We start from the raw sequence: 22,838 nt of genomic DNA, 5'->3' as shown, positions 1-22,838 counted from the left end.
GGAAAGGGGTGCGCGTTTGCACCTGCGGTGCTGTTCAGAGTGCGGGGACTCCGGGAACCTTCTCAGGACGGCCCAGCCAAGCGGGAAGGTGGCGGGATTTCTGGCGGTCGCGGTGTTTGTATTTTGGGCGCTGCGTGACTCGGTGTTAGCTCCCAATGGCTGTTTCCCCGCTTTCCTAAATTTTTATTTTTCCCATGGTGCAAGCTTTGTGAAAACAAACAAAACAAAAACTGCGGGTCGGAGAGTAGCGGCGTCAGGCTTCAGATTCCCGAGGTCCTTGCACAGGGCGAGGGAAAACACAAACAGCCCCAGCCCGCGTTCCTACGTGCAAGACCCGGGAGGAGAGAAGGGCACTTTGTGGCCCTGGCTGGGGGACTTGGCGCGGGAGGAGGGGGCGCGGGCGCAAACGGGAGATCTTTGTGAGTGATTTTGCAGAAATGGATTGCGAGGTTGGTTGGATTTGCAACCTGTAGCTCTCATCGAGGGAGTAGGAATGGGGGAAGGCGGCGGCGGCGGCGGCCGGGGGCGGGAGCCGGTAGGGAGTCGGAGCCTCGGAAATCGGCTGCGCTGGGGAGCCGCGGGAGCGAGGGGGCCACTCCGCTGCCGGATGTAGTGACCGTGGTAAATGTCTTGAGAGCTGTAGATTGCGTTGCCGTTATGATGCCGTGTTATTGGAACTCTGGCCAAAAATGGAACTCGTGTTGCAATAATTGAGTTTTTAAAGCTATCCCATGAAAAACAAGTACACAATCCTACAGATTAAAAAAAAAAAAAAAGCTTGAAAAAGATCCTGTTTATGTTGTGCCCCTTCTCGAAATGTTTGTCTTGGTGGTGGGGGTCCTGACAGCTGAGCCGAAGGAATGGCCCCAGACTGGGCGCTCCAAATCGAGAACTGTTACTGGGTCCCTGACCTCTTCTGTGAGCTCGCCATCCCCTCCAGGAAACTGATTTAATCCTTTCGGATTTTTTTGTTCCATCAGTTTATAGTTTCCAGGAGGAATATCTTGTAATGCGTCCCCTCCACCCCCACCTTAAAGTAAAGTGAGTGTCAGTAGATGCTTTTTTTTTTTTTTTTGTCAAAAAGGAAAAAGAAAATGGGGCAGGAGAGAAGGAACCAGGGAAAGGGCTGTTTAGAAATACAGTTTGTGGCTCAGAGCGATGCCACTGGCTTCCTCTACAGAGACTGCCAGTTTCCCTTTTTCTTTGCAAGGTGTGTGTGGTTTTGATAAATAACTTAAGAAAAAAATTAAGAGGGGGGCCGGCAAGATCCGTCAGGAGACAGGTATCTATTTTGCTCGCTATTTACTACCAAGAGCCTTTGGCACTTGAACAGAACCTCGTAAATCTGCAGCCCAAGTTGAAGTTCATCTGGCCCTAGTCCACACGCTATTCCTGGAGGTAGCAAACATGAGCTCAAAGGAACGAGGTGAAATCACATTCTCGCTTTAAAATATATGCTTTTTTTTTTTTTTTTAAAGGAGAAAAGATAATGTGTCTCTGGGGGAGGAGGAAATGGAAAGGGAGTACCAGGAGATGGGCATTCCCTGCCTTAAATGACTGTAGTTGAGTTTTCAGGCCAAAATAGAAGCCTGCGGATGGGAAATAGTCCCCCCTCTCTCCATTTATAAATAGAAGTTTCCAATATCCTACTTGGAAGACTTTCCAATACTGCAGGCCCAAGCATTGACTGATTTTAAGGGTCTGTTGATAGTGACGATAAGGCTATCTATTTGTAAAAACAGAGCAACTTGAAGGAGAAAGCAGATAGAAGTGGGAATTCTCCAACTGGTTATTTCCTCTATGCTCAGTTTCTAAGGGTTCTACCCCTTGCTTTCATGAAAAACAAATGTTCCATTTTTATTCTGGGTTTGGGACAGGAATGGGACAGTAAACTCTTCAGCTATCGTTAGCTGAGCCTTAAAGAGTTCCAGTTATTGGTTGAGTAAATGGTAGCCATAACTAGATGTCAAAATTCTTCCTTCCCTCTCTCCTTTGCTGGGTAGCCACACTCACAACCCACTTTGTTGTGAAAAATTCAGATTCACAGGAGGTGGTGCGGCAGCGCCACCCCTCGGTGGATGAAACTTATCTATTTGCAAAAGTCAAATATTTGAAAAATATTGTGAAATGACCTTATGAGGATTTTTTTTTTCTTTAGGAAGGAGAGATAAAGCTAGCTTTTTAAAAAACTTGATTTCTCAAAAGGAGGGAGAAAAACGGTTTTCGAGCTAGGATGGTGTCAAAATAGGCGAAGTAGTTCGAGTGTGTGTGTGTGTGATGGGGGGAGGGTTGCCTGGTTGGCTTTAAGTAGGCGAGTTTTACAGGCGGAAGTAGCGCGCCGCCCCCCACTCCCGCCGCCTTGGACTTGACTTCTCTGGGCACCCGAATTCTGCTGCCTGTCTGATATTGAGATAAGAAGGAATGTTTTGGTGTAAAAAAAAAAAAATACTGACTGGAAGTCCTGTAGTTTTTGCTGGCGGTGGAGATGGTGTCTGTAGGGGGTTGGTTGGGGAGGGAGGGTTGTGGATTGCCAGGGGCAGTGGCAGGCTGATCTGTAGCCGGTCTGGAGACCTCTGGGAGTTAAAGTAGTGTGGCGCGTGCCAGTTTCCTGCACTGCGCAACAAGTGGGAAAGCTGCCGCAGTGATCGGAGCGAGAGTGCTGGGTTGTGGGAAAGCTGGCCGGTTTCTCCTCGCCCCACTAGAAGCCAGAACGGCTCCTCCCTACCCTGCCCGCCTCCCACTCCGAGACCACAGCCCCACCAAAAGACCAACTCGTCCCCACTCCCCCATCCGCGATTTAGCCAAGCGCTATAAGACTGGGTGGGACCCTTCTTCTGCCCTTGGCCTCCAGGGTCTCTTTTCTCCGTGGGAATCAGTTTGTACCCGACTTTTTTGGTGGTCGACAGGGTTTGGCAGGAACCTCTGCCAATACTGCCGAGTGCCATCCTGCTTTTTGAAGACAAGTGCGTTCTTTCTTTCTGTTCCCAATACATTTAGGGCTGGAAAAATCTACGTATAATACACGCACGCAGCTTCAGATATTGCGTTGTGGTTGCTAGAGGTGTGAGCATGGGGAAAAACGAATTACCTTCTGTAAATTAAAATGTTTTCCTGCTTTGCCCTATGGAGGCAATCCCCTCCCCCTAATACACCACAACAGCAGAAAGGTGGGGGGCAGTCGAGGGTGGAAGGCTGTGGTCGCGCGGCGGTTTTCGTACGGACCGAGTCCGCCACCTAGTGGTAGGTCTTGGCGGAGTTCCCCACTTTGGGCATTAGACCGCGTCACCTTCGGGTCCCCAAGTATCTCAACCAGGTGCTAGGACTGATGCAGGGCACCTTCCAATGAGGATGACACCCAACCTCCAACGTTTTGGTAAGGCGGAGGAAAATTACAAGGCCTGCGGATGCTTACCCATTCATGTCGCTCAGCGACGGGCAGATATCTGCATCTGCTTAGAGAACCAAAAAGCACCCCCTTTTGAAAACACTGCCTCCCAGTTGCTGTGGCCTTTCCCGGGGCAAAGTCTACAGTGGAGGGATACCACAAGGGCTCTAGGACATACAGCTCTTTACAGTGAGGAAACTGGCTTGATGTGAGGGTTAATGGGGAGTTAGTGACCTAACCGGAACCAGATTTTAAGCTTCTGAATTCCAGGTCAGTGACTTAAAGTCAAAGGCGAGTTTGTCTCCGCCCCTTCGAGGTAGCTGAGAAAAAGCAGCTGAAGGCAGAGGGAGCCATAATTTTAACCTCTTAGGTAACCATAATGGGAAAGAGTTCTTTCCCCATATTTCTCCGAGCAACTTGTTTACAAAGTATGGCCCAAGATTTTCCGTAACAGACTTTGAAAAGCCCACTGAAGCGCTGAGGGGTGGGAGCATCAGATCTTGGGGAGGGGGGTGTGCGTGTGTCAGGGCGTGATTAAAGCCCCGTCCCTAAACTTGCAGAGATTGCACCTCACTGTGTCGGAGGCTCACATTTGGATCCTGAAATAGCTCGGACCACCCCACCCCCCACTTACAAACTTTGCTTAGTGGATTGGTGAGAAATCAGTTGTGTGCGTGGGTCCTATGGACAGGCAGAGTGTAATCCACAATAGCTTCTCAGTAAAGTTTTCTCGCTTGGAGTTCAAAACTTAAGATGGCAAACGCGCGTCCGCGTGCTGGCGGCCCCTAGCGACCACTGGCGCGCACACCCGCGAGAGAAGCCGTTGATTCCACCGCCCTGGTCAGCAGGAATCAAGTTCTGCCTCTCCCACTTCGGGAGCTGTTGCAGGCCGCGTTGGAGAAACGCGCCTCTGTTCGGGTTGGAAACGAATCTGGGGACGTGTTTGAAGAGCGGTCAAGTTTGACTCATCGTTTTCCAAGGACAGTTAGTGCCTTCCATCTTCATTAACGTGAATAAAGACCTTGGCTGACTTCTGTCCAGATCGGATTTTTAAAGGCATTGTTTGCTTGGGGAGATCATGCTTCTGCCCTCCCCCGTCAGCCTTTTTGCAAAGGCCGAGCCCGCTCCAGGCAGGATGGCCAAAATATCTTTGCTCGTGTCTGTTGGCATTGACTGCCGGCCCTTTCTGGAAGGCAGTCGCGAGCTGGGCGCCCGGGGAGTGTCCCTTCTGCAGCTCCTCTTCAGATCTTGATGATAAAACACATCCCTCTATTTTATTGCATTTCCTAGAAGCTTGCAGGCTTGCAAGAGCGCTGTTGGCAGGAAGTGTGATAGAAATGAAAGTCAGGACATCATGTCCCTGAACTCCTCCTCGGTCACCCAAAGCGACTGCAGAGGCCACCACGTTACGAAATTCACTTTCATCTACGGTGTTCAAATCCTCCCGCCCCCCAGACAAAAGCGTGAGGGGGTGTTTCTCCCCCAGAACAAAAACAACTCGGCGGTTTGACCCTACCCCCACCCCCGTCCCAACCGCCAGACCCCCGAGACTAGACCCAGGCGGCTCCTTAGCTGAGACGCTGCGGAGAAAGGGAACGCTGCGGCCAGAGCCCTGATGCGGGTTCCACTGCGGCGGCTCCGGCCTTATTAAAATGTCTCGTCCCTGCCTCTCAAGAGTGCTTTGCACTTCCAGATTCTCCTCTGGATTTCTCAACGAGTTATTGGAGTTATTAGATTACCAATAATCCAAAACCCGACCGGGATAGAGAAAGGGGGAGGGGGAAAGGCTTTCTCCAAATCCGGAGACTCGATCTAAACTAGGTCAATAGAAGGAGGGGCGGGGCGACAAGGAGGAGTCGGTTTTAAGCCTTGATGGAGGGCTCTCTCTAGTGTCAGGCAGCGGTAAAACAGGATTAGGTTTGAGCTCCCGGAACCACGGGGACTCCTAATTTCCAATAAATGCATTTAATTTTAGCTTCCCTTCCTAGATTCTCATCCCATCCCGTGTTAAATTGCAGCCTTCGCTTTCACCTTTATTCTACCCGGCGAAGGGATGAGAAAGTGGGATTTTATGAGGCCAAAGAGGCCCCGTCTTTACTGACCCCGCCCCCGCTGCTGAGGTGCTGCGCGGTGCAGTGTGACGCTACCCGCCAGTTTTAGGACTGCGCTGCGGCCTAAGAGGCTGCATATTTCACCTCCCTACCACCGGGTCCCGCAGGTGCCTCTTGGAGTCCGATGCTGAGACCGATTAGGAGATGGCGCCCGGGGGTTCTAACTCCGAGGAAGGCCTGGGGAGGGCAAGGCAACCTTGGCGCGCCCATGAACGCGCTAGAGTTTGAGCCCAAGGCTTGTGCCAATCCTGACCTTTTTAATCTATGGTTTCAGAGAAATCGGATTCGGAAATTTCGAAATCTAGCCAGGTTCGGCCTGGCAGCTTCTATTCTGGGCGGAAATCGAGCTGAGCTGGGTTCTCCTTCTTGCCAACGTAGGCGGAAGGGGCTTTCGGTTTAGTTTTCCTTCAGCTCGGGTGGGGCGCGCTGGATGGAGACCCTTAGCTCTAGGACTCCCATCTTTTTGACTTGGGGGGCCTCGACCGCCCACTCCCATTCAAACGAGGGGACGGGGTCGGAGGGGCAAGCAAAGAGAAAGAAAAAGATGCACCAGGCAAACAAACGCCGTAATGGGGCAACTTGAAGTCAAGCCTGGGATAGAACGTGAAATCCTGGCTTTCAGATCCGGCTGTGCTACTAACTTGCCTGACTTCGCCTGTTTAAAAAACTGTTGTGGGGGAAGGGTTGGACTAGGTGAACTCTAATAGACTCCTAGACCTGGCGCGGACGAGGGATTTAGGGGAAAGTGCGCCGTATTCCCCGCGAGCCTCCCCGGGCGGCCCCCCCTCGCCGGGTGAATCCCCGGCGGCCCGAGCGGCGCAGGCAGCGATCCTGGCTGCCGTCGGGGCCGGCAGCTTCCTGGAAAGTTACTTCTCGTTGGAGCCGGCGATAGGCAGAGAGTGTTCTGTGAAATCCGCTGAGTTGAGATCGACTGTGTTCCGGGAATGAGAGGGCTGTGCCATTCCCCTCACTGCCCCCTGCCTTGACGGCGTAACAGGAAAAAAAAAAAAAAAAAAGGCACACATAATGTTAGCTACCGAGGTGCACGAAAAGTTTTACTTGAATGTAACCAAATTCACGGCTATCGCCGGGGCTCCGCCGCGCCCGTGGGGGGCTTCGAGGTGGACGCGCCGCGGTGCAGGCAACACGCCCGGGGGTGGGCGGTCCCTAGCAGACAGGTACGGTGTGATGGGGGTGGGCCAATCTGCGGATCTGCGCCGGCTTGCCCGGCTGCAGGGCTCGAGTTTGTGCCCTTGTGTGTGAGCAAGAGAAGAGGGCCACCTCTGGAGGTGGGAGGAAAAGGATGGGATCTTTTCATATAGGCTGGCTTAGCCCTTCCCATCCCTTGTCTCTCTTTGCCTTTCTGTTGTCTTCTTTACCTTTGCCCCCCCCCCCCCTTTTTTTTTTAAAAAAGGGGAATTCCCTCGTTTTTCATCAAGCTCTTTAAAGGATCTATCTGCCTTCTCAAGGTGCCTCGTTTACACAGGGAAAGCGCCAAAGGAGAGAAAGTGTATGGGGGTGGAAAAGACCAGTCTAACTTTCACTTGGTGGTTACTGCGGCTGGTGCTGGGATGGAGTCGGGAAAGGTCTGGGCTCTTGCAGATGTCAGTTTCTTCTTGACACCTCTGCTGTCTTGGTTGCTTCTGTGGAAGGAGTCTTGTGCTGACATTGGTGGGATGGCTGAAGCTAGTAGGCAGGGTTTCTTCCGGGCTTTGCTTGGAATTAGTTCTGAGATCCTGGATAAGACTTATCTCATGGAGCCTCACTCTCCTCCCAGTTAATGGTGGCTATTATAAGGATCAGACACAAAAATGGATGAGAAACAGCTGAGTGGTCTGTGAAAAGCAAACCAAATTCTAGTGGTGCTCCCACACCTGCAGCATATAGAGGGTGGCATCATTGCCCACACCCACCATGACTAACATACTCACTAGTTTGGGGGGTTCCTAAGATAAAGCTAGCTTGGAAAGGAGTGGACTTAATAAGGGCAGGGGCCTTAGTGTATGTGCATTATTTGGTCAAGCCAGGCCGAGAGGTTTACAGCGGAAAGTGCCCAGCCAACAGCCTGACAGACAGTGGACCCAGGGGGATTGTTTGTTTGTTTCATTCCGCATCAGGAGTGAGTCATTGCCACTTGTCAAGGTGAAATGGCAAATCTGCACTTCCTGTGGTTCCTAGAGTCTGTGTGACTGGAAATCCACAAGCGAGAGGGTGGTTGAAGCTGGTTAAAGGACAGCCTTAAGTATTCCAGAGTTGTTGAGGGATCTCTTCCGTAGGGGAGGAGGAGAAGGTTTATAAATAAACCTCACATGTGTCTGCAGTATTCCTTTTCCAAGGACACAATCATTGAACTTTGGTTAGGACCCATTCCGTGTATCTTTTTTTGCCAATCCAAGTTCGGATGGGGAGAGGAGGAAATAGGTTCTTTTGTCTTTTTCTATCCTCTCCCTTCCCCCATTTCCTTCTCGCCTCCACTCACTCACATGCACACATTAACCTTGAAGCCTATGAGATTGAGTGACTGGCACTTGGGACCACAGAGAAATGTCAGAGTGTTTGGTTACAGACTCAAGGAAACCTCTCATTTTAGAGTGCTCATTTGGTAAGACTCAGCAGCCTGGAATGGGGGCAAAGTGTCTGTGTGGGGGAAGGAACTTAAAAATGAGATTCACCCACATCAGGGTGCTGTCTTGCCTGTTCTACAGCACGTAGGCTGATTTGGAAAGGGGACAAGAATTTGAGCCAGAAGACCTAGGGCTGGGTCACTCACCATTTATGTGGCCCAATATGACCTCCTTGGCCTCGGGCCCCTTTACCCGGAAAATAGCTCTGAAAAGCTACATGTTAAAAAAGACGAGTTGGGGTAGGGTTCAGATATTGTTTTGTTTCTGCAGCCCACATGTGATCATAAATGAGTCTTTCACCTAGACTTTAAATGATTTTGTTTTAGAGAAATCAATTTGGAGAGGGTCCGTGTTTCTTGAGTGCTCCCTGGCCAGTTCTCAGCTAAACCACACAGTTAAATCTCTCACCAGCAGGGGGAAGCACAAACTTGGAAGTTTGTGGCACTATATCTGATCTTAGACCCAGGAGAGATGGGATTGGAAACTTTGAAAATGAACAAAAGAGTAGATAAACCATCTCAGGTTGGATTCTGCACATTCCTTATTTAGTCTTAAGTGCTTCAGACAGTCAGGAAATACTGCCTGGTAACTCAATTTTGTCCTCTGTGAACTAAGGATAAAGATATTGACCTTGTTGGTCTTGTGGAATCATTCTAAGTTTGGAAGATAGTATTTTAGCAGGTTTTGATAAGCATCCAGTTTTTAGGCCCCTGAAGGATCATTTCATTAATATTGAAAGAATCACTTTTCTTATTTTTTTTTCTTTCCCATAAACTCTATTACATTTGGATGGCATACATTTTTTACTTTGAAAAAGGAATTAAATGTGTATATGTGTATGTAATTAACGTATGAAATTGTATTCTGAGTACTCAAGGTAAAAACATTATTATCCTGTAGCTTCGGGTGCCTGTTGTTTCTGTAAGAGCCGAGCTGGATAAAGTGTTTGCTCACTTGTGGTAAAACCGCACCAGCTGGCAGGCTGCAGCTATCAGAGTAAAACTAAATATGTGTGTCCTAAAATAAGACTATAGTGGACAATCTTACATTCATTAAATCAATTTCTGCTTGGTTTTTCTCTTCCCTGCAGGTTTTAAGCAAAATTTTGGACTGTGAATCAAGGCACTGGGTAAGTAAATTGAATTATACGCTTTACAGTTTTGTGGACAAACTGTTTCTTTTGAATTTGCCAGTGCATGTGTCTCTGTGTGAACGGTGCCACCTTTCTTTAGATGAGAGAAAGGACAGCTGATTGCCTCTCCTTCACACCCCCCCACCCCACCCCTACTCTTTTGCCCCTGCATTTGACTGTCTTAACACTCATGTGACCAGGGCTTCCCTTACTTGTTGCTTGGTTCACAGTAATTTTGCTGCCTACTATGCACCAGCAGTTCTGACAGTTGCATTCTGACAATTCTGAAGCTTAGCAGGGGAGAGACAGATGGTGGCTAGGATGATGAGATGAGATACTGATGAGAATAGCTATGATTTTTGAGAATCTAGTGTGGACCAGGCACATATCTCTAAGTTTTACTACCGCAGAGGAATTAGTACTCCCCATTTGGGGAAACTGAAGCCCAGACATCGTAAAACAACCTGTTCCAAGTTATACAGCCTGCAAAAGGTATGGCCCACGTGCTAACCTTCAAAGCATGCTTTCTCTCCCCTGTCACTCACTCACTGCCTCTCAATGCTGGTGGCGTGTTTGGTATGTGGAAAAAACGTTCAACAAATACTCATTCCCTTCCTCTTTCCCCTATAGGGTTTTCTATTAACAAGTCAGGTAAAGATGATTATCTCCTAGTACAGACATGAAGAGAAATGCCCAGAGGTGGCCGATGAATTGTTCAAAAGCAAACACAAGGGAGCAGGCTGAGCCACCTGCTCTCACACTCCTGGTGAGAAGGAAACAGGTTCTGGAGGACTAACAGGATTTTGACCTTTTCTTTCAGGTGAAGAAAAATGGCCTCGCCGGCTGACAGCTGTATCCAGTTCACCCGCCATGCCAGTGACGTTCTTCTCAACCTTAATCGACTCCGGAGCCGTGACATCTTGACTGATGTTGTCATAGTGGTGAGCCGGGAGCAGTTTAGAGCCCATAAGACAGTCCTCATGGCCTGCAGGTAAGGGGTCTGGAAGTAGAAGGCAGATGATGGATATAAGGGGAGCGAAGGTGCTGGCTGCCAGGGTGGAGGGTGGAGGCCTCTTGCAGTGTTTGGGGCCACATCTCATTGTCTCTAGGTCCCCAGCACATGGCCTGGCAGAGTGGGTTCCCAGGCAGCAAATGAATAAATACACTTTTAGAAAAGAAAGCGTTTCCATTCTGTGGGAATAGAGGGAGAAGAAATCAGATCCTGTCTCCAGAAGAGATGTGTTCAGGGCAAACGGAATGACTTTAGTGAACCAGTGGGGAAAAAATGAAAAGTGAAAGCGAGTTTTTAAATATTTCTAGCAAGTTAAGTTGAGATCTTTTGCTCTTTTTTTCTGATTGTATTTATTTATACTATGATTATATTTCCGTGGGTGTTTCAGAGAATATCTAAGCTGGTGAAAGTGAGCTGGCTAATTCTTTATATTTGTCAAGTATTTCAAATGTTCAGAGCAGTTTTACATTCCATCATCTCCCTGGATTTTCAAAGTGGCCTGTATTATGGATGGCATGATTAGCTCTATTTTATAGATGATAAGATGAAAACATTTATAGGTGAGCTGACGTGGAGTCAGGAATCTGGATTGCAAGTAGAGGACATACAGAACATCTACAACAAGCACCTTTAAAAAAAAATAGTGGAAAGGTTTATAGAGAGTTAAGATAATAGATGACACTAACCAAATGCTTACTGTGTTCAGGCATCAATTTGTCCCCTTTACATTTTCATTCTTGCCACAACTGTGTAAGGGAGACATTGTCATTCCTGCTTTGTAGATAAGGAAACCAAGGCGCAGAGAAGTGAAGTCCCTTACCCAAGGTTTCATAGCTACTTACTAAAGTCTAGTAAGTCTAGCTCATTTCTGGCAGCATGCTCAGGAAGAGTAGAATCCAGATGACAGTCCAGAATTCTGGCCTCTCCCTGCATGCTCTTTCCTGAATCTGACATCATGGTACCAGGAGGTATAGCTTGACACTGACTTAGCTCTCCTGGGAGTATTGACCTTGTGATGGGCTTTTAGAAAACAATCTATGGACTTTTAGAAAATCAGTAAACTACAGATATAGGTATCATTTTATTTGTTTGTCATCAATACCCAATTTGCTTCTAAAAAATACAATAAGATTTTTAGAATGAGGATAATGTGGTGGAGCAAGAAAGGAAATGCTTATCCCAAAGATGTAAACTAAAAATAGTTACTGCAAATGAGTGCTAAATTTAACTCTGGTAATCTGTGCAGTGAAGACCAAAAGGAATACAGGTTCTGTGACTTTGAGAAAATTACTTGACCTCTTTGATCTTAGTTCCCCCATTTGAAAAGGGAGAGAAGGATAGAATCTATCTTATAAGGTTGTGAGAAACACAGGAGAGTAGATGTAAAGTGCTTAATGACTCTCTGACATTGAGTAAACTCTCCATAAATGGCAGCTATTGTTAATTGGCATGGAAGGTCCAGAGCTTGGTCCAGGGAAAAGGGGCTTAGGGCCCCTGCTAACTGTAATTGATGGCCGTTTCTGTAATTGATGTCTGCTATAGTGAGACATTCCTTTGTTTTACAGTGGCCTGTTCTACAGCATCTTCACAGACCAGTTGAAATGCAACCTCAGTGTGATCAATCTGGATCCTGAGATCAACCCGGAGGGGTTCTGCATCCTCCTGGACTTCATGTACACATCTCGGCTCAATCTGCGGGAGGGCAACATCATGGCCGTGATGGCCACAGCTATGTACCTTCAGATGGAGCATGTTGTGGACACTTGCCGGAAGTTCATCAAGGCCAGGTGAGCTGCCACCTGGATGGAGGCCTTGGAGATGGAAGGGACCACAAAAGATCAGTGACCCTTGATAATGCATGCACGTAGAAAAAATAATCCTCTGTGATACGCCACAGCCTACTTTCCATTGCTTTTGCACACTCCTGCTATTCAGATATGCCACGTGTATCCCCACTTCTTGCTTCCTTCCATTCACTTGATTGACCCTTTCCTCCCACCCATCCTGTTGACCACGCCCGGATGCCGACTTCTTCATTGTGCAGTTATCACTTTGCTCTTTCCGCAGCTGTTCAGTTGTTTCCCAAAGCCCTTTGTATTCCTGTTAGACTTTGCTTCTCTTTCACTATTTGCATGTGTGTTTTAGTTCTCCTTTAGGCTTCCATTGTAACTATTTACATACTTAGTTCCCCCACCAGACTGTGGGCTGCTGTACTCATCTCTTATGTCACTCTGCTCCTAAACGAGAGAACGTTTACTGAATTACATTGGGTTCACTGGGTCTAACCCCCTACCTGGGATCTGGTGAGATAGGACGGTCATTGAAAGATGAGAAACCTGAGAGCCAAAAAAGTGAAGAGCTTTGCTAAGTAGAACACTTAGGCCTTGACTTCTGTAGAATCATTTGATTCAGCTTCTCTAGGGTGATCGCAGCCCTTCTCCAACAGAAAAGTTTCCAGCCTCTGTTTGAACATCTCCAGGAGCAAGGAACTCGTTGTTCCCAGAACCACGCAGTTCTACCTTGGACAGTTTGAAAGTTGAAATCTGGCTCCTTTCACCTTCATTCCTTGGTTCTAGCTCTGTTAACTGCAATCACACGGAGCTGGCCCACTTTTCGCCCACGTAATGTCCCTTCAAGTACAGGCAGCTTGAGCTCTTTGTCTCCTGTGGGTGATAATGGTGGCAAGATCATTTATAAGTGCTTTCCCTGGGTCCAGCCTTGTGCTGGGAGCGTTCAGTAACTAGCTCCAGGTCACAGAGCTGATAAGTGGCACCACGGGGACTAGAAACCAGGTCCTGTTGCTGCAGAGCCAGGGCTTCCCACCCTGGCACCTGCTGCCTCTTCTCCAAAAGGAAACTTCCCTATGACTCCAGGCAGTGAGTTCCTTCTTCACAAACACCAGTTTGACAGTGACCTTCCAAACATGTGACACCAGCATCAAATAAACACTTCCCTCCCTGAAGCTCAGGTTTCACATGTATAAAATGGAAACAATAATGCCTTCTCAACCTTCCTTGCAGGATTCTGTAGGGATGAAATGAGATAAGGGCTCCAAAAGCTTTCCGTTTTATAATAGCAGAATAATTAGAGATTCACACATATATGAACATATGGGACTTACACAAAATCACACCTGAACAGGCACTGATGGTGTGGCTAACTCACTTAGCTTCTCTGGGCTAGATTGCTAGACTTTTAGCAGAACTGCCTTGTAACTGCAAGTGTTTCCCTAGTCCAGGGCCACGTTGCCTGTGTCTAGCTGACCCCCACGCCTGTGTGGGTTTCATAGGCCAGTGTCACTTGGAAGGTTCTGATTAGGAGGCCGGGGTCTTCTCTCTGTTTCCCTCCTGCAGTGAAGCAGAGATGGTTCCTGCCATCAAGCCTCCCCGTGAAGACTTCCTCAACAGCCGCATGCTGATGCCCCAGGACATCATGGCCTATCGGGGCCGGGAGGTGGTGGAGAACAGCCTGCCACTGAGGAATGCCCCCGGATGTGAGAGCAGAGCTTTTGCCCCCAGCTTGTACAATGGCCTGTCCACACCGCCAGCCTCATACCCTGTGTACGGCCACCTTCCGGTCAGCAGCTTCCTTTTCTCTGATGAGGAGCTCCGGGATGCCCGGATGCCTATAGCCAACCCCTTCCCCAAGGATCGGGCCCTCCCCTGCGACAGTGCCAGGCCAGTGCCCAGTGAGTACAGTCGGCCGGCCATGGAGATCTCCCCCAGCGTGTGCCACAGCACCATCTACTCGCCCAAGGAGGCGGCTCCTGAGGAGGCGCGGAGTGACATGCACTACAGTGTAGCCGAGGGCCCCAAGCCTGCTGCGCCCTCAGCCCGGAGCGCCCCATACTTCCCCTGTGATAAGGCCGGCAAGGAGGAAGAGCGGCCCTCCTCGGAAGATGAGATTGCCCTGCATTTCGAGCCCCCCAATGCACCCCTGAACAGGAAGGGTCTGGTTAGCCCACAAAGTCCCCAGAAGTCTGACTGCCAGCCCAACTCCCCCACGGAGTCCTGTAGCAGCAAGAACGCCTGCATCCTCCAGACCTCTGGGTCCCCGCCGGCCAAGAGCCCCACTGACCCCAAAGCCTGCAACTGGAAGAAGTACAAGTTCATCGTGCTCAACAGTCTCAACCAGAACGCCAAACCGGAGGGGCCTGAGCAGGCAGAGCTGGGCCGCCTTTCCCCCCGAGCCTATGCTGCCCCACCAGCCTGCCAGCCACCCATGGAGCCTGATAGCCTTGACCTCCAGTCCCCAACTAAGCTCAGCACCAGTGCGGAGGACTCCACCATCCCACAGGCCAGTCGGCTCAACAACATTGTCAACAGGTGATCAGAGGCAGTCGGGACTTGGGGCCAGGGCTTATCTGAGCAGGATTCTGGACTCACTTCTGATGGATGCAGAGGCTGTGTTCTCTTGCCTGAAATGCTGAGTGTACTGGAGGTGTGGGCTAAAGCCTATTGACTAAATTAGCCTAAGTAAGGAAGGTCCTTAAGCTTCAGTGTATTTTCATAGAGAGAGAATTTCCCCTCTGTGGTAGATGAGCATTCCAAGAATCCCAAGCTCCTGAGGTCTTGGTTTCGGTATGGCATGGGGCATCCTCCTGCTGTCTTGGACGGAGGATGGCCGTGGACTGCAGCACCAAAGGGAGGGAGCTGAGCCTGGGAGTGAGGTTTGGGCTCCATGTGACCCCATCAGTGATCTCAGTATGTCCACTGTTTGAAGGGAGGCTTGGGGATAAGTAACTTTGTGGTTCCTCATCTCAAGTGGCCCCTGGACTGCCCTGAGCACAGGGAAGAGGGATGCATGGAGGCCAAGAGGAGGCTCTGCCCTGCTCTATCTGCTGAGGCCCTTTCCTCCTGCCCACAGGTCCCTGACTGGCTCCCCCAGAAGCAGCAGCGAGAGCCACTCGCCGCTCTACCTGCACCCCCCCAAGTGCACATCCTGCGGCTCGCAGTCCCCGCAGCACGCAGAGATGTGCCTGCATGCTGCTGGCCCCACGTTCCCCGAGGAGCTGGGAGAGACCCAGTCTGAGTACTCAGATTCCAGCTGCGGTGAGTCCCTTCCCTGCCCTGGCCTCTGCTCCAGAGGTTTGTGTGTCTATTCAGTGATTGGAAGGAGCCCCTCATTGGAAGTCCATTGGCATTTAAATCACCAGCCCAGATTCCCACTCTTGGAGACCTTATGTAGGGAATGAGACTGACCAAAGCAAGGGGTGAAGAATCTGAGTTATTCTTGGGGAATAGAGAAGGATCACACAGCTCTCTCAGCTTCCTTCCAGCAAAACTAGCGATGGAGCTGGCTACCACTAGCTTCCAGAGCCTTCTCAGGCCCTCTGGACCCAAACTGATTGTATGCATGTTAGTTCACCTTGCTAGACTGTACATTCTAGAAGGAGAAGCATCTGCCTTATTCATGCTTGTGTTTTCCACAGGGCCTAATGAGTCTAGCATGGAGTAGGCACTCAGTTAATATTAGCTGAATTTGATTCACTGAACAGATTGTTAATTGACATTTTTGGATAGTTTGTGATTGGCACCCCCAGTTTTCCCCTCTTCCCCCAGCTCTGGCTCCAGTAGGGTAGCCCAGTAATACTTCTTTTAGGGGTAAGTCACCATGATATGTCATTTCCATATTGTTAAGACAAAAGAAAAAGATGAGTTCCTTACACTGAGAGGCTTGGCACAGGGCCATGGGCCAATAGTTGGGAGAGCAGGGAGGGACTGTCCCATCCTGGCTCCCTGGCTGTTCGCTCTATACTCCAGTTCTTTTTCTCTGGGCCTCTGTTTCTACTTCCACCATCATCTTTTGTCTCCCTGTCTCAGAAGTGCTTGGGAGACATGAAGTCTAGATGGGTGCAAGGGTGACCACAGTCATTGTTAATTCCTCCTTCGATGAACTCAAAGTATTTTTGACTCTGATTCGTATCTTACATTCCTGTGATGCTTGATGTTATACAACATGCTCCTGTGAGGTAGGCAGGACAGGAGTTTATTATCCTGATTTTGAAGATAGAGACACAGACAGAGGCAGTCTTACCCGAGGGCTTCTATGCATGAATGTAAGCTGGTACAGGCCATGTGGGTACCTTGGGTGTGAGTTTCCCTTTTCTACCTTAATATTTGAATCTGTCTCCTTTCTTGGTTCCATGACTGAGACCCTAAACACTAAGAAAGAGGGAATTCTCACAGGGCCTTTGCTCTGGGCTCCCATGAACAATGGGCAGATGGGGCACTGGGGGCTCAGTTTGGCCCTGGGGGTGGCTCCAGAGGACAGGCCATGGAGGCCCACCTCACTTTCTTGATGTGCTGACCCTGGTGTTCCCCTCACCCTCCAACAGAGAATGGGGCCTTCTTCTGCAATGAGTGTGACTGCCGCTTTTCTGAGGAGGCTTCCCTCAAGAGGCACACGCTGCAGACCCACAGTGACAAACCCTACAAGTGTGACCGCTGCCAGGCCTCCTTCCGCTACAAGGGCAACCTCGCCAGCCACAAGACCGTCCACACGGGTATGGCTCTGTAACCCATCCCCAAGCTCGCCAGGTTCCCCGGGGCAGAACGGGGCAAGGATTCTAGGGAAAGCAGCGTGGGGCTTTGGGGCCTGGTGAGGTGAGGTAGGGAGCAGGGATTTTCCTGGCCTGAGTGTAGGCCTGGCCTGTCACGTCTTGGCTTAGTGACCCAGCCACTCTGTGTTCCCTTTGTCTTTCCTTTGAGATGCTCTGTGTTGCTTCTCCACCTTCACTGGGGTCAAAAGTGTTCATCTTACTGTACAGGGGATGAACCTTGGCTGAGAGAGGCAGAGACAGGTTGGTTTTTATAAACCAGAAAAACGCTAAAGCCTCTTCGGTCTCTCCCAGGGCTGGTTCCTTATCAGCTCACACCGGGTAGCATCTCATAACCTGATTGTTGTCCAAAGTTGCCTCTCTCCTGGAATTTTAAATGGGCCCATTATCCCAGAAACTTTCCATGAAGGAAGACGTGGCCCTTCTATTGGTTTCCTCTGTCTGAGCATCTACTCCAACTCAGGCCCCACCTCTCTTGCAAATAGAATGCAGCTGTAGTTGCCGCTAGCAGAAAGGAAAAGCATGTTTTTTCTCAGAGACAGAAATTAGAGCAGCCTGAGTGTTACCTCTCTGAGGAATGGGTTGACTGAATCAGCCTTACCCTAGCAGAGCCTTCCTGAGTCATCTCAACTCACCCCTCGGGTGCCAGAGAGGGAAACTGAGGCCCAGAAAAGGCGAGTAACATGTCCACATCCTGAAGTTAGATCATCCTGATGACAAAGCTGGTTCCTGGGACCTTAGTCCCTCCCTGACCCATGCCTGACATTGTCTCTCCTCCTCCACATCACCACCTGCTTCTTGACCCTGGTCATGGGTGAGGTGTGCTGATGTGTGTGTGAGAGAGGGGTGGCAGGCCCCTGACACCTCTCTCTGACCCCTTCCAAGGGAAGGAAAGCCGAAGTGGCATAAGGGTTAATTGCTTTGCAAACCAGGGCTCAGGGACTGTGGAAACTTTCTTTAATTATGGCTTTCCTGTTCTTCTCTCTGCAACAGGTGAGAAACCCTATCGTTGTAACATTTGCGGGGCCCAGTTCAACCGACCGGCCAACCTGAAAACCCACACCCGAATTCACTCTGGAGAGAAGCCCTACAAATGCGAAACGTGCGGAGCCAGATTTGTCCAGGTGAGCAGGGGGCGTGGGCCACGGACCCCCAGCCAGTGTGCTGATAAGAGGCTCCAGGGGGTCTGAGCCCACCTCGACCGAGCCTCTTAGTTTGTTTGCTCTTCGCTCTTCCGTGCAGGTGGCCCACCTCCGTGCCCATGTGCTCATCCACACTGGCGAGAAGCCCTATCCCTGTGAAATCTGTGGCACCCGATTCCGGCACCTTCAGACTCTGAAGAGCCACCTGCGAATCCACACAGGAGAGAAACCTTACCATGTGCGTGAGCCCCTTGTGGCCACTGGCTGGCCTGGGAGGGGCGGGGAGGTGGGGTTGGGGCCACAGGCTGTTCGCGTCAATCTCAGGCATGCAGTGGGAGGACCACTGAACTCGCATGGTCCTAAGACCAGATTTCACTCTGATTTTCAAAGACAGCCAGCTTGAGGTTGGCCTGAGTCTTAGTTTGTTGTTGTTGTGCTGTTGCTGAGTCATGTCCAGCTCTTTGTGACCCCATAGACTGAGGCGTGCCAGGCTTCCTTGTTCTTCACTATATCCCAGAGTTAGCTCAACTCATGTTCATTGAGTCAGTGATGCTATCTAACCATATCGTCCTCTGACGCCCCCTTCTCCTTTTGCTTTCAGTCTTTCCCAGCATCAGGGTCTTTTGCAGTGAGTAAGCTCTTCACACCAATCAGCCAAAGTATCAGAACTTCAGCTTCAGCATCAGTCTTAGTTTGCTCATCTTTAAAGTGAGGGTATTGGGCTAGGTAATCCAGGCCTTAAGAAAGAAGTCTGGACTGTGGTTACATAGACATCAGAGTCATTCATTCCTTCTACAAACACTTACTGAGTGCCTCCAGCTGTCCCTAAACTGGGCTAGATGTCTACTTCAGACGAGCTAAAGTGTTTGAAAAGGAGCAGTCACAGACTAGGAGGGGAACCAGAGAAATGTGGTGATACAAGGGAGAAAAAAACTAGAGAAAAGACAGTTGCAAATGACCAGAAGTAAGAGGCCATGATCAGGCCACTGGAATCACAGTGTTCTAGAGTGGAGTCTTGACTAACTATGGCTTATGGGTTAATTTTTGAAATCCCACAAGCTAGTAATGGTTTTTATACTTTTACATAGCTAAAAATAACAATAATATGTTATGACATGCAAGTTATATAAAATTTAAATTTCAACGTCCATAAATAAGGTTTTGTTGGCACACAGCCAGGCTCACTTGTTGACGTATGTCTCCGGCTGCGTTCACGCTACAATGCAGAGCTGAGTAGTTATGTCAGAGAATGTCAGGCCCACCAAGTGTGAAATATTTACTGTCTGGCTCTTTACAGAAACAGCTTGCTGATCTCTGCTGTAAAGTGGAAAGATACTGGCCAGGGAGCTGAGATATCTGCATTCTTATTTGGACTTTGGCAATGACCCTTTTTAAGGCTGTGGGCAAACCCTAACCCTCTCACTGGGCCATAGTCTTCTTTGTCTATGAAATGGTGAGAATGAGGTAGATGAGCAGGTTTCCAACTGTGCTCTTTCAATCACTGAGGTTCTGAAACCCTGCAGGGCAGGACTGGAATGATATAGCAGCCTTTTTCCCTTTCCAGTTTCCATTTAATTTGAAGAAAAGAGTCCCATGTCCTACAAGTGTAGAAACTACTGTTATAGATGAGGCTGGCTTTGCTGAATTTATGACATCTCTGTAGGTAGTGATGGACACAAGGACAAATAAAGGAATGGTTAACCCATATCAAAATGTTAACCTGAGAAGGTGGTTATTTACATTTACTTGTTTATCGCTCCTTGAGTGAATATCTTCTCACCTGATTTTGTTCTTGGGCGAATTAATTATCTTCTCAGTACCTTAATTTCCTCATCTGAGCCTGATAATAGTGCTTACTTCACACAGTTATGTTAAATTAATGGATTCCCGGAAGTGTTCAGAACAGTGCTTGCCGCATAGTAAGAGTCCAGAACGTATTTGCTGTTATAATTATTTGCTGGACATGTAGATACACAGGATACCAGAGTTGAGCGACCTTCAGAGTGTAGACTCAGTCCCTTGCAGAAAGGAAAGCCGAGGCTCGGAGAGACATGCCATGCTCAGGGCACATGGGAGTGGGTAGCACAGGTATGAGGGGCCCTTGTCTCCCAAGACTGGGGCTCTTTATACTCACTGCACACCTGCTTTATTTTTTTCTAAGTTTATTTCCATTTTTACTTTAAGACATATTCTCTATATGAATATATTTTATTACAGTTTTATTAGAGAATAGTTTTAGATTGGTAGAAAAGTTGCAAAGATAGCACTGAGATACCATATGTACACAATTTCCCCTGTTATTAAGTCTTATAACTAGGGTACATTAACCACAACTAATGAATCCATACTGGGTATGTTATTATTAACTAGAATCCATACTTTACTTTCTTAGTTTCTACTTGGGCTCCCCAGGTGGTGCTAGTGGTAAAGAATCCTCCTGCCGATGCAGGAAAGGCAAGTTCAATCCCTGGGTCGGGAAGATCCCCTGGAGGAGGGCATGGCAACCCACTCCAGTATTCTTGGCTGGAGAATCCCATGGACAGAGGAGCCTGGTGGACTATAGTCCACGGGGGTCACAAAGAGTCAGACACGACAAACAACTTAGCAGCAGCATCGGTTTTTGCCTAAAACATTTTTCTGTCTCAGGATTACATCAGGGTCCCACATTACATTTAGTCATCCACTTTATTTTTAAAGAACTTTTCCACTAAAATGATTATCACCCATTTTTGGAATCAAAACAAGAAACAGCTTTACTTGCTAATGCCTAGTTAGCTGATCTGAGATCTATGTGTGCATATGTGCTCAGTCACTTCAGTTGTGTCCCACTCCTTGTGACCCTGTGAACTGTAGCCTGCTAGGCTTCTCTGTCCTTGGGATTTTCCAGACAAGAAAACTGGAGTGGGTTGCCATGCCCACCTCCAGGGGATCTTCCTGACCCAGGGTTGAACCCAAGTCTCTTCCATTGGCAGGTGGATTCTTTACCACTAGTGCCACCTGGGAAGGCCTCTAAGATGCGTACACTAAGTTAAAGGAATATAACTGCCTTTTAAAAGCATATCTGAGATTTCCGGAATTTCCATTTGCAAAATTCAGACTGTTCTAATCCATTTGTCCAAATATATTCAGATGTATTGCATAATTGCCTAAGAGGTATATTCACAGGTACTGGGAAGATTACAAAGTTTAGTGAGAAGTAGTCACCAGTGTCAAAGCATTCTGCATCTGAGAAGGATGTTAATTTTGGGGATGCCAAGGCTTTTTGGCATTAAGTGGCAAGGCTGGAAATCTTACAGAGGTTAAAGGAAAGGAATTATTTTCACCTTAGAAAGATTCAGGAAAACTTTAAAAATTAGAAGAGTTTGCATCTGAACTGCATTTTTGGTTTAGACTTGAATTTGTTGAGTTAGAGCAGGGAAATGAATCTCAAGCAGGGGAAGAACATGACCAAGACTTTGGAAAGCAGGGAAGAGACATTTGCACAAAGTGTACTTGTCCCTTAGCAGAAGCCAGCATTCCTGTGGGCTCTCACCTGCCCACAGGAGGGAAGGGAAGAACTGCCCCATCCCTGGAAGGGAGAATCTCCTTCTCAAGGTCCTTGAGTAATGACACGTTTCCTGAGTGGATGACTTAACAGTTTGCCTCTGGTTCTCCCCCAGTGTGAGAAGTGTAACCTGCATTTCCGTCACAAAAGTCAGCTCCGTCTTCACTTGCGCCAGAAGCACGGCGCCATCACCAACACCAAGGTGCAATATCGCGTGTCCGCCACTGACCTGCCCCCGGAGCTCCCCAAAGCCTGCTGAAGCATGGAGTGTTGATGCTTTCCATTCGAGCCCCTTTTCGGAATCTACCCAAAGGATACTGTAACACTTTACAATGTTCATCCCATGATGTAGTGCCTCTTTCATCCACTAGCGCAAATCCTAGCTGGCGGGGGCGGGGTGGGGGGAGGGGCGGGGGACGGGGCGCCAGGGCAGCTCCCCTTCCCCCACTGCCGTAAAACTTTAAGAAAATAATATTGCTTCTTCTCCTATGTGTACGGCGAACCATGTCAGCAAAAAGCAAAATCATTTTATATATCAAAGCGGGGGAAGTACGCAAAAGTTCTGACTTGACTTAGTCTGCAAAATGAGGAATGTATATGTTTTGTGGGATCAGATGTTTCTTTTGTATGTAAATGTGCATTCTTTTAAAAGAAGAGACTTCGGTATGTTATCAAAGAGAGGGCTTTAATTTTTTTAACCAAAGGTGAAGGAATATATGGCAGAGTTGTAAATATATAAATATATATATATAAAATAAATATATATAAACCTAAAAAAGATATATTAAAAATATAAAACTGCGTTAAAGGCTCGATTTTGTATCTGCAGGCAGACACGGATCTGAGAATCTTTATTGAGAAAGAGCACTTAAGAGACTATTTTAAGTATTGCATCTGTATAAGTAAGAAAATATTTTGTCTAAAATGCCTCAGTGTATTTGTATTTTTTTGCAAGTGAAGGTTTACAATTTACAAAGTGTGTATTAAAACAAACAAACAAAAAGAACAAAAAAAGCTGCGGAAGGAGAAAACGTGTAGTTTTGTTCTAGTTTTCGGTTTGTATATACCCGTACAACGTGTCCTACGGTGCCTTTTTTCATGGAAGTTTTCAACAGGGGACGACTGCGCCATCCCTTTTGGACGTGTAGGCAGACACAGGGACTTGGAGTTGTCACTAACTAAGCTCTCTTTGGGAATGTTTGTCTCATCACATTCTGCGTCATGCTTGTGTTATAACTACTCCGGAGACAGGGTTTGGCTGTGTCTAAACTGCATTACCGCGTTGTAAAATATAGCTGTACAAATACAAGAATAAAATGAAAAGTCAAA

General features: G+C 48.3%; 1 protein-coding gene and 1 long non-coding RNA gene across 5 annotated transcripts in view; one reads left to right on the top strand and one right to left on the bottom strand.

Annotated features, from left to right (window-relative positions):
* BCL6 (BCL6 transcription repressor) overlaps window positions 1–22,838 on the top strand; it is a 24,302-nt gene extending 1,464 nt beyond the window's left edge. The window contains exons 1-10 of one of the 4 annotated variants that reach the window (XM_086319122.1): window positions 398–621; window positions 9,211–9,249; window positions 10,073–10,243; window positions 11,830–12,051; window positions 13,618–14,589; window positions 15,131–15,315; window positions 16,602–16,769; window positions 17,817–17,947; window positions 18,066–18,203; window positions 21,625–22,838. In XM_086319122.1, coding sequence (XP_086175248.1) covers window positions 10,083–10,243; window positions 11,830–12,051; window positions 13,618–14,589; window positions 15,131–15,315; window positions 16,602–16,769; window positions 17,817–17,947; window positions 18,066–18,203; window positions 21,625–21,768 — 2,121 coding nt within the window. In that variant the 5' untranslated portion in view covers window positions 398–621; window positions 9,211–9,249; window positions 10,073–10,082 and the 3' untranslated portion in view covers window positions 21,769–22,838. Of the gene's footprint in view, window positions 1–397; window positions 622–6,470; window positions 8,099–9,210; window positions 9,250–10,072; window positions 10,244–11,829; window positions 12,052–13,617; window positions 14,590–15,130; window positions 15,316–16,601; window positions 16,770–17,816; window positions 17,948–18,065; window positions 18,204–21,624 lie in introns of those variants that run through there. The other 3 variants (XM_086319106.1, XM_086319113.1, XM_086319099.1) reach the window with 3 other exon arrangements.
* Window positions 5,873–7,172, bottom strand: LOC147379723 (uncharacterized). The gene is made up of 2 exons (XR_015133853.1): window positions 7,035–7,172; window positions 5,873–6,477 (listed from the first exon to the last, which is right to left on the bottom strand). It is a non-coding gene; the product is annotated as an uncharacterized LOC147379723 (long non-coding RNA).

The sequence above is a fragment of the Bos grunniens genome, chromosome 1 (genome assembly GCF_055505025.1).
Source record: "Bos grunniens cultivar Pamir isolate PY7600 chromosome 1, Bosgru_T2T1.0, whole genome shotgun sequence".
In the NCBI taxonomy this organism is placed as follows: Eukaryota; Metazoa; Chordata; class Mammalia; order Artiodactyla; family Bovidae; genus Bos; species Bos grunniens.
This window is presented reverse-complemented; position numbering and strand designations above follow the sequence as displayed.